The sequence below is a fragment of the Thunnus maccoyii genome, chromosome 20 (genome assembly GCF_910596095.1).
Source record: "Thunnus maccoyii chromosome 20, fThuMac1.1, whole genome shotgun sequence".
In the NCBI taxonomy this organism is placed as follows: Eukaryota; Metazoa; Chordata; class Actinopteri; order Scombriformes; family Scombridae; genus Thunnus; species Thunnus maccoyii.
Genome location: NC_056552.1, coordinates 11,245,849 through 11,262,110, shown reverse-complemented (window position 1 = coordinate 11,262,110; position 16,262 = coordinate 11,245,849). Strand labels below are relative to the sequence as shown.

At 37.8% G+C, this 16,262-nt stretch overlaps 2 protein-coding genes across 3 annotated transcripts in view; both read left to right on the top strand.

The window, feature by feature from the left end:
• ghitm (growth hormone inducible transmembrane protein) overlaps positions 1-3,734 on the top strand; it is a 35,647-nt gene extending 31,913 nt beyond the window's left edge. For both annotated transcript variants that reach the window (XM_042396342.1, XM_042396341.1), the window contains exons 5-9: positions 471-612; positions 807-915; positions 1,154-1,342; positions 2,730-2,901; positions 3,039-3,734. In XM_042396342.1, coding sequence (XP_042252276.1) covers positions 471-612; positions 807-915; positions 1,154-1,342; positions 2,730-2,901; positions 3,039-3,126 — 700 coding nt within the window. In that variant the 3' untranslated portion in view covers positions 3,127-3,734. The remainder of the gene's footprint in view (positions 1-470; positions 613-806; positions 916-1,153; positions 1,343-2,729; positions 2,902-3,038) is intronic.
• Positions 1-16,262, top strand: part of LOC121886405 (cadherin-related family member 1) — a 106,036-nt gene that overhangs the window by 84,480 nt on the left and 5,294 nt on the right. Inside the window, exons 6-19 of the mRNA XM_042396335.1 lie at positions 7,045-7,308; positions 7,728-7,823; positions 8,216-8,361; positions 8,460-8,510; positions 8,875-8,964; positions 9,058-9,144; positions 10,364-10,480; positions 11,614-11,757; positions 11,849-11,927; positions 12,013-12,113; positions 12,217-12,420; positions 12,908-13,060; positions 13,991-14,155; positions 14,693-14,760. Coding sequence (XP_042252269.1) covers positions 7,248-7,308; positions 7,728-7,823; positions 8,216-8,361; positions 8,460-8,510; positions 8,875-8,964; positions 9,058-9,144; positions 10,364-10,480; positions 11,614-11,757; positions 11,849-11,927; positions 12,013-12,113; positions 12,217-12,420; positions 12,908-13,060; positions 13,991-14,155; positions 14,693-14,760 — 1,562 coding nt within the window. The 5' untranslated portion in view covers positions 7,045-7,247. The remainder of the gene's footprint in view (positions 1-7,044; positions 7,309-7,727; positions 7,824-8,215; positions 8,362-8,459; positions 8,511-8,874; positions 8,965-9,057; positions 9,145-10,363; positions 10,481-11,613; positions 11,758-11,848; positions 11,928-12,012; positions 12,114-12,216; positions 12,421-12,907; positions 13,061-13,990; positions 14,156-14,692; positions 14,761-16,262) is intronic.

Sequence of the window (16,262 nt, the reverse complement as noted above, 5' to 3'; positions counted from 1 at the left end):
GTGTGTGTGTGTGTGTGTGTGTGTGTGTGTGTGTGTGTGTGTGTGTGTGTGTGTGTGTGTGTGTGTGTGTGTGTGTGTGTGTGTGTGTGTGTGTGTTGGGGGGGGGATACTGCAGTCTATAACTTTGCTTTCTTCAGGAAAATTTCAAGGAAAGGAAACACCCCCAAATTAAGTACAATATGTAAGGAGGGATGAGATTGCTTCTATAGATCGAGCAGCCATGTTCATATTCAGCCTGTATTTTTATAATGAGAGCAGTTGTATTAACCAGCTCTAAAATATTTATTTGACCATAGCCATAAGTCTGTTTAGGCTGGTTGGGGTTTTACAGCCACATTGTCGTCATAAATTAGCTGAAAATCATATTTTTCCAGGGTTGGCCAGTCTGTCCAGCTTGGATCAGTAGAAAGTGTTTGTGTTGTACCTTTTTAAAAGCTCCACCTTCATGTGGCTCTTTCCTCTCTGTGCAGGATCTGGCCTCAGTATGTGAAGGACAGGATCCACTCCACCTACATGTACTTTGCAGGTAGTGTTGGACTGACAGCTCTGTCAGCTGTAGCAGTGAGCAGGACCCCGGCACTTATGGGACTAATGATGAGAGGATCCTGGCTGGTAAGCGTCATAACTCAAAGCGGACCCACCATGGACAGACGACTGAATTGCAACATTTATTTTCAAATTAAAATTGAATGCTAATACACTATGGAGCTGGTTTAGTAATATCTGTATATTTCAATAGTAGCTCAGAGATAAATGGAGAATTTGTAGATTGTTAATATGAACACTGACTGTTTGTTCCAACCCAGGCTATTGGAGCAACGTTTGCAGCCATGATTGGTGCTGGCATGCTGGTCAGGTCCATTTCATATGAGCACAGCCCAATGCCCAAACACCTCGCTTGGATGCTCCATGCAGGTTTGTAAGATCATGTCTAGTGAAAAGTTATTATTCTGTTGTGTTGTCTCACTCAAACCTGGTGTTTTTCGTTGTAGTTTCCTCAATTAAACACTAGAGGGCAGTGATGTAAAGCCCCAGAGAGAAATAGCTGCTATCATATTAAAAACCTCTACATTGCATCTGAACATGTGACACAGACCTGTGTTGTTGTTGTTTTTAAATATAGTATTGTCTTTTTGTTTTATTTATTGATAAGGTGTGATGGGTGCTGTCATCGCGCCCCTTACTCTCCTGGGGGGCCCTCTGATGATGAGGGCCGCCTGGTACACAGCAGGCATTGTGGGAGGTCTGTCTACTGTGGCTATGTGTGCCCCGAGCGAGAAGTTCCTCAACATGGGTGGTCCATTGGCTGTCGGGTTTGGAGTCGTCTTCGCCTCCTCTATTGGTTAGTACAATACAGTTTCAGACCACAAACCCCTTTCAGGTGCACTACAGACAGTAGTGAACGCTACAAGTTATGGAGCGTTCAGACTGAAAATGGCACTGTGTTAATGAAATGCTGCATTAGCAAGTTGCTTCAAATTTTACACCTCTGGTAAGTTACCACGGTTACAATCATTTTATCCCCCATCTCGAGGGTCGCAAGGTAAACAGTATAAACGCGCTCTACGTAATTTAGTTGGATTGAGCTTTTGTATCTATTACATTTTTTAAGGAGGCTGCATTTTTTTCATGAATTGCTGTTGTCAGTCTGAACTTGACCTCATGTCTACACCATATACAGGTTATATATATGTATATGTAGCCATATCTCTAGTGTACAGTATCTAAAATGAAGTGTTACATTTGCATTAATGTAGTTCTGTGTCTTTACACAAATTGAAGTGTGAACATCTTCACCACCAAACTGTCACTAAGTCAAATGACATGATACATGAATGATGTACTCGCTGAATAGAGATGATTCCATCAAGGGCTAAATTAAATACTACAGCTAAGTATTAAATGCCAAATATTCAGTGTTTTTGTCATGATTATGTCCCTGCAATGCCATGTGAGAAACTTCACTTCTTCATAAGTTCAAAATCTATAACCAACAAATCTCGATGAATAAATCACACCCTACGTGTAATTTTTCACACAAACAGTCCACTTGATTTATGCAAATTCATTTGCTTGATGTCACACAATAGGAAAATATCTGGGTTCCGTACGAATTAATCAGCATGCACTACAGCAATCAACTCGTTTAAAGGGAGATGTCATGACAAATGCATGGCACATCAGTTAGGCATTCCCATTTTCAGGGGGTGTAATGGCACTTTCTCTACACAGCTTAATTTACTTTGGCATTATATGATGGTCTCATGATAAAATCTTAGCAAAGAAGCTTTTAGTTCTCACATCCAACCTTAGTTGGATCCAGGTGCAGAACCAAAACAAACAGCTTGCTAAATAAAAACTTATCTTATCACGTTCAGTCAGTGTATATGAAATCACATTTGGTGGCAGTTATGGACTGAAGTCCAGTGGTCTCTTCTATGACCAGTTCTTACTTGAAAACATAAGGAGTATCAAAGTTTGCATATCTACCAATTATGATGCTTTTCAGACAAATTAGAACAATATGTAACTGTTCAGATTTAACACATTTACACATATGTTTGATATCAATTCAGTTGCCAAAACATACATAATAAGAATAATAAATAATAACTTATGGTAGATTATTGTAATTAGATAATCACCTAATTAATCAGTTAGGTTTGTATGCTGTCAACCTGACTGTATAGACTCTGTATTTGCCTTAACACGAGTGTTTCTGTGTCCAGGATCAATGTTCCTGCCACCTACCTCGCCATTTGGAGCGGGCCTGTACTCTGTGGCCATCTATGGAGGCCTGGTCCTGTTCAGCATGTTCCTCCTCTATGATACACAGAAGGTCATCAAGAAGGCAGAGACATACCCACTCTATGGTGTACAGAAATATGACCCCATTAATGCGTAAGTCACTCCAGAAAATTTCTTTAAAATCAGCTGGAAAGTGGAATAAAAATATGTTTATGCCGTTATGAGTACTGTTAGTCATGCACTTGCATTTGCACCGAGATATGGATCTGGTATTCTTGTTAATCTTACAGGTGTATGGGGATTTACATGGACACACTGAACATCTTCATGAGGATGGTGATGATTCTGGCTGGCGGCGGCGGTGGCAAAAGGAAGTAAACGGCAGGATTCTGACTTCAGCTTGAGTTTCATCTTCCACAGAGCTGAACAAAGTCACATTACCTTACTAGCAGCATACACAAGGTGTTATCTTTTAGTGACAAGTCTTATCTTACTTGTAAATAACATGAAAAACATGAATGCTTTGCGAATCTGCAAGGACTGCACTCTGCCGCACATTGGCAGTCCAAGTAAAGAAGACAAATTGTTCTACCTTGATAACACACTGAGACAGAGCTCTTTGGTTGTGGAAGTATGTGGTTTATCCTGGAAGTACAGATGGGTTAAATAGGCCTACCAGCATCATTTTGCCTGTCTCAAAGATCATTTGTATTGTTCATTATGTTTTCTATTTATTTCCACTTTGGTGTCTGTTCTGTCTCTGATAAGGATGCAAGTACAAGAGGAACCTGATAACAGAAATGCTACATGTTAACCATAGACCGGTCTAGACTCCCAATACAATACACAATAAAATAAATTAACTGTTTCATGCTGCAGTATACGCTGATTTGCACTTCTGTGATTGGTTAGTTCATATATTTCTGAGAAAAATAAACAATAATTTCAACAGTTGAATCTCTCAATAAACATGTTTTCAGTTTGAAGTCTCAGTTTCTGAATAATTTGTAGACATGATCCTTGTGGAGAGCTTTTTCACAGAAGACATTTTAACATCGCATTAGGAGAAGCACAGGTATGAATATTAAGTTATTAAATATTAAGATTAATTATGGCTGAAATCCATTTAGCCACTTCAGCTTCAGGGCCCTGATATTATATATAATACCAGAGTTACTAAAGAAATACCAAAGTTTGAACACACTTCCTCATTCCAGTGAATGGGGAGGTGAGTCAAACCTTTGACTGGTACCGTACATTGATAAATTATATTATGGCCCTGTGGTTTAATAAATTCAAATCCATAGTAGAGGAATTTCGGTTCTTATAATAGGCAATTAATTATCTTCTTGGAAAGAAACATGATAAACATTTAGAATATCACTAAATATTCATAAATTTGCATTGATCCTGGTTGGACACAAAATATAAAATTATCGTCTACCTGCTTGCTGTCAATTGTAACATGATGTTTGGAATGAGAGGACTTTTCCAACAAGGGAATAATCCTTTGAATCTGTTTGAAACATTTTAACAATAAATAATTCATTAAAATAAATAAATAATAATTAAACAATTAAAAAATAATTGAGTTCAGGTATTTACATTATTATAAGAAATGTATTGGCTTGACCTTGTATGAACATTACAAACAAGCTCTGTGACCTGCAAAACTAACCACCAACACTCAAACAGCTCGAGGAGCTGCTGATTAACTGTCAGCAGTGTGATCAGTGCGAGGAAATGTTCTTAACCTGTCATCGCTGCTACTAAATCATCTAAAACTTGCATTAGTTTGCATTTTTTTTCATTAGTCATCCACATGCTCAGTGGTTCTGACTAGACTATGAGGGACCGGTGGGGGTCTACCTTGTATTTCCCTATAAACAGTCAGTGTGTAGAAGCAGATGACAAAGGCTTAGCGTCGTAATCCTCTTGTCCACCATCTGGCTGCTCCTCTAAAATTAAACCTCCAAACCAGGGCCCTTGCAACAGATGCTAACATCTGTAAATATGCAGGTGCTTCATTAAAGCACGTACACGTGGAACACACAGCTGCCAGACAGTGTTTCAATCTCAGATCATACTCACGTTTAGGATGCATATGATTCATATACTGTATACTGTGAATTGAAAAATCCTGCAGATGGAAGGGATAAAAAGGGCAATAATGGATGAGATTGGGGAAAGCTTCAGCATGTGGAGATCTGCCATTACTGGGGATAAAAATTGCCCTCTGTCAGTCATTTTCAGATTGATGACCAATATAGGGCTGTAGTCCAAGGTTTTTACTGCTTATGGGTTTGACATTCTGTGTGCGGGAAAGAGAGAGAGAGAGACTTTAAATAAGTTCAGAGGACAATGAGTCATAGTTACGGTTGTGGTTATATTATACCCCCAACACTTTAACCTACAGTACCTTACTGTAAGGACTCTGACCTCACAAACACTTTCTCTTGCATAATAATAATGTTTTTATATTAGCCTACACCCCTTAATGTAAAATTCAGTTCATTTCTGTTTTGCGCTTCCTCGGCAAGTCAACTAATATTTAGATTTTTATTGACATATATCTGTGATGTACAGTAATTTCTACATAAGCTCACTTCATGAATGTAAGTGCAATTTACGTACTTGCTACTCTATACTTACTAATAAGTATACTAATTTACAAATTATGCAACTCAACACATTTCAGTAAGAAATTATACTTTTTATTCCACTACATTTATATGACTTTTAGTTAATATTTGCAGATTCTTATTTTCTGTAGAAGCCTTATGACCAGTTTATAAAATGTGGTGCATTGTTATAAATTGATATAAAAATTGATAAAAAATTAGCTCCACTTTAACCAGCTACAACATTAAAATGTTTCTCACATGTTAACAAATCAGTTATAATAATCCAATAATAAAATATATATTACAATAAAACACATTTAATATGTAAAATGTATGTTTACTTTTAATGTATACATTTGCTGATAATACTTCTATACTTTTACTTAAGTAATAATATGAATGGAGGATGTTTACTTGTAATGGAGAATCTTTATACTTTTACTAAAGTAAAAAAATCTTTCAGCATTATTTTCTACCTTACAAGGAAAAATTGTTACATGACGTGTTCATGAAGCAGTTTAAAAACAGTCTAATTCTTGTGTTTTCACTGTCACCTTCCACTATAAACACTTGGCAGCCCATGGATTCTGCATTTATTTTAGTGAACAGAGCAGATTTATCATTGGCTGGCCACCAGAAAGATGCACACGTGTGTCATCGAACGTCAGACGCTATTTTTATACCTGTGAATACGGGAAGTGCACAAGTCCGCACCTCTAATTGAGTAAGTCAATACAGTTAACACACCCTGCTGTTGAAACTGCAGGCTAACGTGCACTCACACGACACCTACTTATAAGTCATGGTGATGTTTTTTTGTTTTTTTTTAAAGGGGGCAAAACTCTCCCAAGGTCGCAGTGGAAATTGTGTTCAAAAATAAAATGTATGACTGTAATCAGATATGATGAAGGTTGCTCAATTTTTTCACTTTGACAGCCAGAGAGTGTCACATGTTTTTCCTTTTTTTTCAATCAGATCAGCTGTTTATTTTTGGGCTGCCTCCACCCAATTTGAGAGCAGTGTTTTGGTTTTTACCTGCTTAAAGTGCAAGTGATTCATAGCAGGACGATTTCTTACAATTTTAGACATTTTTTGTAGCATGACATGCTTCTATTAAGGCAAATTAAAAATGTAAATTGGGTATGACGCTCAAAACTATAAAATCAAACATTCTTGACTGACTATGCTGACTATTTTTAAAAGCCACGTTTTGTTTCTTGAGGCAAGTGATTAACAGGTCACTGGGTTTCCCGGGGAAAGTAGACTGCAAAATCCAAAGAAAGCCTCTCAGTTGTAAGTGCATCAGAGATCCACAAGTGCAGTAGAGGCATGTTTTTGTCAGAGAGCTGCGACGGAAAGCTTAGACCGCTGGGGCTCACAATGAGTTTTTTGAAACTCTTTAAAACACCAGCAAGAGGAGCCAAATGTGCCATGTGTCCCTACAAATAAACAGATAACATGCAGAGACAAGGATGTTTGTTTGAGGTTCCCATTGTGTAAGCTTGAGTAAATTTATTATATCAACTGAGAGCATCACTGATTTTAAACATGTTATTGTAAAATAGAAGTCATGTAATATGTCAGTGACTCGTGTACATTGTCACATGTGTGCAGAGGTGTGATGATCACACCGCACTGTGTGAAACCTGAACTCTCCTCCCTCCATGTGTAGTTTTAAGGAGAAATGGAAGTGAGAGCAGTGTGGTAGAAGATGTCTGCGGAGGGAAGGGATGCGTCACTGGATTAGTGCTTGAGAATCTGTCCTAGCCTCTTCCTCCTGAGCTGCTGAGACGCCTCCAGAAGGGCACGACGCCGCTCGCTTTCCCTCCACCAAGCCTTCCACATGAGCCAGCCAAGCCTTACCTCCCCACCAGGATGAAGAAAGAAAAGAAAATGCATGCTTTAATATTTCTCCTCCTGCTTCACATCACCTTGGGTAGGGTCTGCTTCTTTTTTTTTTGTCTTTGTGCGTGGTTAAGACTTCTTGCCGTCCTCTTATCTGGTTAATCCTCTAACACACAGAGGGCATGTACATCTTAGCGTAGACTGCTCATGCTGCTTGTACTCCGTATTCAAATGTGTGTTTGTGTTGTGATAGTGGAAACTTAAATCCAAATATATTTATAATTAATATCCATCCTCCTTCACCCTGCTTTCGGTTCCTGCCCTTTTTAGCAAGTGAGTGCAACAGTTGATTACATTTTCCATTAGAAACAGATAAATCTGTAAGATTTCTATGACATTTTCCTGGTTCATAGAGTAAACGGAGTAGCCTCCTAATAGGTTATGTCATCATTGTATTATTTCTGCTCTGCTCCAATAACTTGGAGCATGTTTATCTGTTTTCTCATAAAGGGCAATCAGACTATGCTCCGTATTTTTATGATAATGGACCCAGCAGTACAAATGGGAATATGGCCTTGTTCAGCATTTCTGAGGATACGCCAGTTGGTAAGTCTCACATGCAGTGTGATGATTATTTTAACTGTTGCAGATCTGGTTAATTTCAGTGTGTAATTGAAGTGTAGTGTAGGTGTTTGTTTTAGGTGCGTGGTCTAACGATGAAATGATCACGCTGGTATTGAGACTCCAGCTAATCACTGTAATAGCTTTTGGATTGTGACGTACATCAAGACTTACGAGAACAAAACAATATGGGTGGTGGCTCATCTGACCTGCATACGAAACGTGCTGTTTACACTGTACACTAAGCACAGAGATACAAATATAGGGCATTTGCACCTTCTCTGCTTTACCACAACCAACTCTAAAATGAAATGTTTTCCCTTTCTGTTACAATTTGACTTTTTTTTTCCTCTTTTGTTTTCACTTTTTCCATGTAGGAACACAGATATACATCCTTAATGGCACAGATCCAGAGTTGGATCCGGTACGATATGGTCTGACTTTTGAAAAGGGCTCAAAAGAATATTTTAGGGTGGACCCCAAGTCAGGAAATGTGACTCTCATTCAGGAGCTTGACAGAGAGGTGAGCCTGTTCATGAGACTCCTGTTTTGAAGAAACTGCTGCTGTAAATGTGTCACAGCTGTGGCTCAAAGTGACAATTTTAATCTTTCTTTTTGTAGAAACAAGCTGAGATCTCAGTACTCGTGAGCATTACAGATGGTCGCAATAAAGTAAGTTTTTACTGTTCATGTAATATATTTTTTTGTTTATGCTTTATTGCCATCAATTCACTGCATTAATCAAACCACTGCTAATTTAATAACCTCCAATCCGTTATGTTTTTACAGTTGTGGCTATAAGAGTACAATCTCTACTCATGGAAAAAACATTGTTTTAATAAAATGAGATAAAAATAACAATAGAAAAAAATAATGTTTACATATTTAAATATTTAGAATGATCTTTTTCTGATCAAGTAAGTACATAAATTAAGTAAATAATTTCTTTCTCATTAGAAAGGATGTAGTCTTGAAATAATTTCTTTGTGTAGTTGTTTTTAGTTGTGGTTTAGATTTTCTTGTTTCTTGCTCTCAGGTAGTTGAGACAGTAAGAGTGTTTGTCACTGACGCCAATGATGAGCCTCCTGAATTTCAAAACCTGCCTTTCATCATTGATATCCCAGAGGTACAGATGAAATAAATACCAATAAATACACCTCAGTTCAAGACTTTCAGTATTGAAAAATCCCTCTGACAGTCATCTTTGTCTCTTCTCCAGGACACTGCTCCAGGGAGCAGCATCTACAGAGTCCAAGCAGTGGATAAAGACATGGGCTCAGGAGGCAGCGTCTCATATTTCCTACAGGTGACCCTACAGCTTCATTGTTATGCAGATGATGCATAGTTGTAACCCTGTCATGTAAAATCTTTTTGCAACAGATTTTTAAGCACAAAATTTTATTTACTGTGACTCTAAATTAGTTTTTGAAGCTCAAGTGAGAGAGATGTGTGTGCTTCAATTTTGAAATATATCCAGAATCAACTATTTTGTATCCTTAGCGGGTCTAGAAAACGTGTTTCCTCACTCAGCTTTTCCTCATCTTTACTTAGGCATTAGGCGGGAAAATCTCTCCAATATGCAGCAGCAAAGCTTTAATCGTAACACATGCCCGGAAAAGAGATCTAAAGTAACCTCGGCTAAAAAAGTTAAAGCTATTTTAACCTCCTTGCGGATGGCCTCCATTTGAATTTGGACATGACTGTAAGATTTTACTAATCACACATAGAGCTGTAAATAGCTTGGCTCCAGCTTACATCTCTGGACCTCTTAACACCCTGGCATACACCCTGAAATCTGCCAACAAGTTTATCCTCTCAGCTCCCAAAACCTGCCTTATTTGAAATCCAAGCAAGCATTTACAGTAAACGTTAGTCAGCAAATTTTTTCCTTGTAAAAGTAATCATTGATATCTCTTTATTTCACTCAGTCTTTCCACAATTTATCACTATTTTTACCTTTCTCTTGGTTCTTCTCTGTTGTTTGGCTTCATCTGCACTTTGTAAAACATTGTAGAAAAGCATTATTGGGCTTATTACAACTGCACCGTCATCATCCAGCACAGTAGCACTGTTAACTGGCTTTGTTTTGGCCGTTAACGCTGGGGGTAAGACCAGAGGTCGAGCTGACATCATGAGAGCTCTGCTGCCATGTGGAGGGAGGAAAAGGGCATTCGAGTGATGGAACAGTGCGTGGAGGGAAAGATTAATCTCATACCAGAGAGCAGTCTGGAAATGGTGTTACTTGAGTGGATTAAATTTCAATTACATTTGAGCAAGGCATTGACGGCTTAATAGGGGCTTAGGTATTTGTCCGGGCCAACAGCTGACAACACAGTAGTTACTGTTCATGTGTCAACTGTGAGACAAAACTATCCTGATGGAGAAGAATCTAAGTGAGGCAGGTTGAGAGTAAAATATTGATTACACTTTTAGCTTCACACTTGATTGCTGAATTTAACTAGAAATTAAACTGTGTCCACTGTTATCTTAAATGTTGCTGACCGTGTGACCCTTCACATTATCAGACCTCACCGTTTGCCAAGTTCACCATCGATGGGCATAGCGGGATCCTCAGGGTCAAACCTGGTGAGACTTTGGACTATGAGACCACGCCCACACACTTTGTGACAGTGGTTGCAAAGGTGAGAGGTTGCTGTTATCCTTTACATTTGGACTTGTCCCTTGGTTTATCTTCTCAAGTCCTCTGAACATACATAGCACCGTCCTATGTACTTAGTCATGTGTCCTATGACTAAGTGTTACAGGTTTCCAATCCATCCATGTTGTGGTCTTGTAGCTTTCAACATTCAAGTCAAGTCATTCAAGACCTAAATTAGAAGCATTAATCAATTGTCAGAATAGAAAACAGTCTTGACAATGGATGCATCTTTTTCCAAGCATTGCTTCTGAGATTTTTATTCTGATGGTCTTCCAAATAAAATCTGTCAGGAAATGGGAAGTTTTTAATGGGCTGGGATTAGAAACAAAAGTGGATTGGCAGAAAAACAAGGAAGCACAGGAACCTTTCTGTTGGCAGCCAAAGGCCATGAAAAGTTTAGTCATGACTTTCTGAACGCAACATTTTGAGTTTCCACAGTCTCTGTCTGTGAATTAAATGGAAGTGTGGTGAAATGTTGAAAATGTTGCTCCCAGTGTGAGTAACCTGAAGTGTAATCCTTCAATTGTGAGCAGTATTATGCTGGAGAAGGCTAATTTCTTTTTCCAGTCTCAGCTCTGTGTGTCTGTGGAATAACATACAGTATAATACATATGGCCCCTGTTTTAATTAATAACAAATAAAATACAGAGAAGTTGAATTCCAACCATGTAATCAATTAGTTTAACTCACTAATGGCCAAACTGAGGGAAAGCTTCACCTGCCCTAAGCATGTGCAACTTTGCCTGAAGTATTTTATTATATTATTTGATTTTGTTTTATTTCATAATATTATTTAGCTAGTTAACAGACTCCAAACTCATCAAGCCATTTGAAGCTTGACATCTGGTTACTGTTAGCCAGTGAAAGCTTTTAATCTTAGCAGTAAGTACTCTCTAATAACATTTAGTTAAACTTTTGCTCAGGGATTTAAAAGTGCCTTCTAGCAGCAGATATTGAGTGATGAAAGGGAGCAGCCTACATGGCAATCACATGGTTGTTCACTTCTAAATGTAAAATCAAAATGTAAACTATCAACCAAAGTCTAGATGAAAATGAATGACTATAAAGATTATAAAATGTACTAACTCTCCCTTCCCTTACCATTTGTTTTCTCAGGATGGAGGAGGAAAGTACAAGGGTAAACACCAGGTGTTGACCTCCACAGCCACCATAACGATCAATGTCATTGATGCCCAAGACATGCCTCCAACCTTCGTAGGAACCCCTTATTTTGGCTACATCTACGAAGTCTCAGTCCCTGTAAGTCCTTCTCCTCTTCTCCACACATCAGCTGCTTTTGATAACATACAGCACTGCAAATATGTAAATATTTAAATATTCTTACTTCCAGGGCTCTGAAATATTCAGCGTGTATGCTAAAGATGGAGATCAAGGCAATCCTAACCCTATACATTACTCCATTATTAATGGTAAGAACACTAAGTCAAGAAATGAGAGATAAGATGATAATCCGTCTCCAAACACATTGCCAACATTTCTGTCATCACCTTTCAGGTAGTGACGGTGTCTTTGACATAAATAGCACCAGTGGATGCATCACCCTGACAACTTATCCATCCATGCTGAAAAATGAGTTATATGAAATTAAAGTCAAGGTAAAACTTTTTTGGAATTGCACCTCCATGTCTTATAAATTAATCTATAGATCGATTACAATGTGTACGGTATGTGTTGACCGGTGTGATTTTTTTAACGCAGGCATCTGAGGTGGGATTAAACAATCAGCTGCTGGACTATGACATTACCATGGTGACTGTTCGGGTAGTGGATCTCAACAACCACCCTCCGACCTTTTACGGAGAGAACGGACCACAGAGCAAGTTTGAGGTCACCATGTATGAGCATCCTCCTGCAGGGGAGATCCTGCGGGGCTTTAAGATCACCGTCAATGACTCTGATCAGGTAGATTCTCATCTTACTGACCTCTGCGCATCCTTTTGTCAGTATGTTCCAGCTGTACGTCAACTAACATTTATTCAGAAAAACATTCACTTTAGACATAATATGTTTTTATTTTCAATAATTCTCACAGAACCTGGTGCTCTAATATAAAAAAATGTGAGCATTTTCAAAATGGATGTTGTCTCTTCATGTTGAGTTTGTTGAGTCTGGGTGTTGCATAAATATCTGCTAACCAGCCTCAAAGTACATCCAGTTATGTAACACCATTTAAAAATATTCATAAAATCTGTTCATTAATTCAAGTTAAAATGTTACTCATTATGCCATCTTGTCTATTCTCTCCAACTTGCCTCAGTGACTCATCTGTAACATTATCTGCCAGATTTTCCCTTTTTTTTAAATTAATTATTGTTTTTTTGGCAGCTACACTCTCATTTACTTTACTTATTTGTGTTTTCTACATTTTGCTGTTCATTTTTCTTTGCAGGGAGCAAATGCTAAATTCAAACTGAGACTAGTGGGGCCGAGCCGAGTGCTGCGAGTGGTTCCCCAGACGGTCCTCAATGAAGCGCAGGTGACCATCATCGTGGAAGACACATCTGGCATTGACTATGAAAAGGGATCAACTCTTTCTTTCAAGGTTAGAATATATATATATATATATATACTAAATTTATTACTTATTAATAATAATAGATACTTATTAATGAGCAATATTGAATCGACATCCTTATTTAGTCTCGTCTTGTAATCAATTATTATTTGAAGTTCTTCACCTCTTAGTTATATATGTTTTTTTCTTTGATCAACTGAGAGAGTTTTATAAGTAGCAAATCTTCACATGAGACGCTGACCCAGAACATTTGGCATATTTCCATAATAAATTAGAAGCAATTAATAAATTATCAAAACTGTTGCCTCCAAATTAAGACTAAAATATCTCAATAACTTTTGAATGGATTGCCTTGAAACATTCATGGTCTCCAGAGGATGAATGCTACTGACTTCAGTGATCCCCTGATGTTTTCTGTAGCGCCACCAGCAGGTGGACATTTGTGATTCAGAGTGAAATGTCTCAACAACTGTTGGAAGGATTAATGTAAAATATGGTGATGTTCATGGTCTTTGTTAACCCTTAACTGCCTTGTTGACAAATGTTAACATGCTAAACTAAAATTTTTAATTAAATGATAAATAATCTGTGATCAATACTATTGATAGCGAAGAACCGTATTTTGAGGTAGTGAAAAAGGTATATCTTTGAAGACTTATTAATCACATGACCTGAACAATTTCTATTGGCAGCAAATCCTCTGTCATTATTTGCGAAAATTTTTTTAATAATTATTCTGACACCTCCCTTTGGCCAATTATTGTATTTGTTTCACAAGAGGTACTAAATATATATTTAATAAACCTAATCTTTTATCTATCTAACAGTTTTAGTTTTCTTTACATCACAGCCTCACAGAGCTGCTAGTGTGGTTCTTAGTCTTGTCAATAAACAAATCGATAAATGGACTCATTTTCAGCACCAATTTAATCACACTCTGCATGTGTCTTTCTGCAGCTGCTGGCAGTGGAGATCGACACTCCCGAGAGGTTCAGTGCAACAGCTGACATAGTGATTAACCTCCTGGACACAAATGACAACATCCCCAAATTCACGTCTGAGTATTACATCGCCAGGGTCCCTGAGAACTCTCCTGGAGGCTCCAGCGTTGTGTCTGTAACAGTGAGTCAATCACGATTAAACTCCGCTTTAACCCGACCAAAGTGATTATATAATCCATCAATCCTCCAATGAATGCATATTACTCGGTGCAGTTCATTAGATGAAAGCAGGTTGTTGCCAGACAAAAAAAAAATCTCAGCGTTCCCAGCCTTTGTTTTTGTTGTTCCTAGTCATGAAACTCTTGACTCCATGTGACATTCTGGCATATGTTCTGTGTTACAGCTCAATAATTAATATAAATATTGGCACATTTGTCTCGTCCATTCCTTTATACTGGCCAGGCAATTTGACTAAGCTAGGCTGTGTGGAGTAAAAAGCTTAATTTCGCTTCAAGGTTAATCATATTGACCTATGCCTTCATCCCCACCCAAAGTACATGAGCTTAAGACCCTAGCAGGCTATCGTCAACGAGCTCCAGTAAACAAATCTATGTGGACCACCTTCAGTCACCTTGGTTTAGTTTTTAGCCCCCTCACCCCCCTATTGAACTATAATTCCATTTAAATTCTAATCTTTGTCCTGCTTTTTTTCCTCTAGGCAAATGATCCAGATTCAGGGCCTTGGGGTGAAGTCAAATACATGATTTATGGATCAGGATCAGATTTGTAAGTAAAATCCCTTCACTCCTGCCAATATAGGTTCAGTCTAATCAGTCTTGCACTCCCACAAAACACATTTCATGGACTAGAAAACTTATTTTCACATGGATATCATCCAATACTGCTCAGAGGCTCAGGGTGTTTTTGGTAAACTCAGTCAACAGGACACCAGTCTTGATTCATCTTTGTCTCTTTGATGGGAGAGGTAAGCAGGAAACCAGTTTGATTGGCCCCTCTGCTGCACTAACAACTCACTCTAAAATGGCTGCAAGATGCTGGCTAATCTCCTAATTGGATTGGAGGTTTAAAAATAGACAGCCTGGCCCGTCTCACATAGGGAGAGCCAATTAACATGCAATGTGACAGCTGGAGCCACAGAGACGGCAGCTTTGAAAAGCAAGGCAGTATGCAGCGAAGGAAAAGTGTGAATTTATGCTCAGGCAGTAACCTGAGTTAATTGTGCGAAAGTTATCAGTTTCATGACAACTTGTGAATTTTCACAGTGGAAAACAAGACAGAAAAGAATAAAATGCAGAAAGCTTGATGTTTGACTAGAGAGCACTCAGAGAACACAAACCTCCACTAATGTAGTATAATCATTTACATTCATCACTCTAAAGTAATGTGTAAAATACACATAAATATAAAGATCTTGGTGAAAATTTGTGTAGTGTATCACATGGCAGGGGGTGTGTCAACATGCATTGCTGTCTATTATTAGCCACTTAAAAGTCAGAAAATATTTAATTATACACATATGATCTAAAATAAAGGAAATGTATATAATATATTTAATAAAAAGCTTTTTCAAGCTCGTCCAATACTTTCTGGACCAAATCTGGTGAAAACTTCCAAAGTTGTCATAAAACCTGTTGAGGTAGAAATAAGCATGGCTTGTGCAGGATCATTTGTCTTGAAGAAAGGAATTTAACATGATTTTTGCCTCTACACCCAACAATACTATACAATACAATAATACTCCAAGAGTGTAATTACCAAGAAAAATCAATAATCAAACTGATTAGTCAAATAAACAAATAAATATTCAAATAAATATTGATCTCCAGGGAGAAATTCACATGTTATAGCAGCAGCACAAGAAACAGGCTACGGCGTTAGGACACATAAAAAAAACTAATTTAAATGAAATAAATAAAATTAAGGGATGAAATTAAAACAGCTATATAGATTATATACATTATAATAGCTTAGAATAACTAGAAGACATACTCATTTGTGTTAACATGAACTAAAAACTTTCTACTTCCATACTTTTAAATCACCAGGTTAACTGGATTCATTGTCAGTTCATTTTTAAATGTTGCTTGTAAAAAAGAAAAAAAGGGTGGAAATCTGTTTTTTAGAGTGAACTACAGTATGTGAGTCATCACAAGATCTGACGTTAATGTCATTTGTGCTGTAAACTGGGGAGCTTATATTAGAAACACCTCATTCGTTGGAACAGGGTGTTTGTAATAGACAACTGTGGTTATGACTCATACACTGTC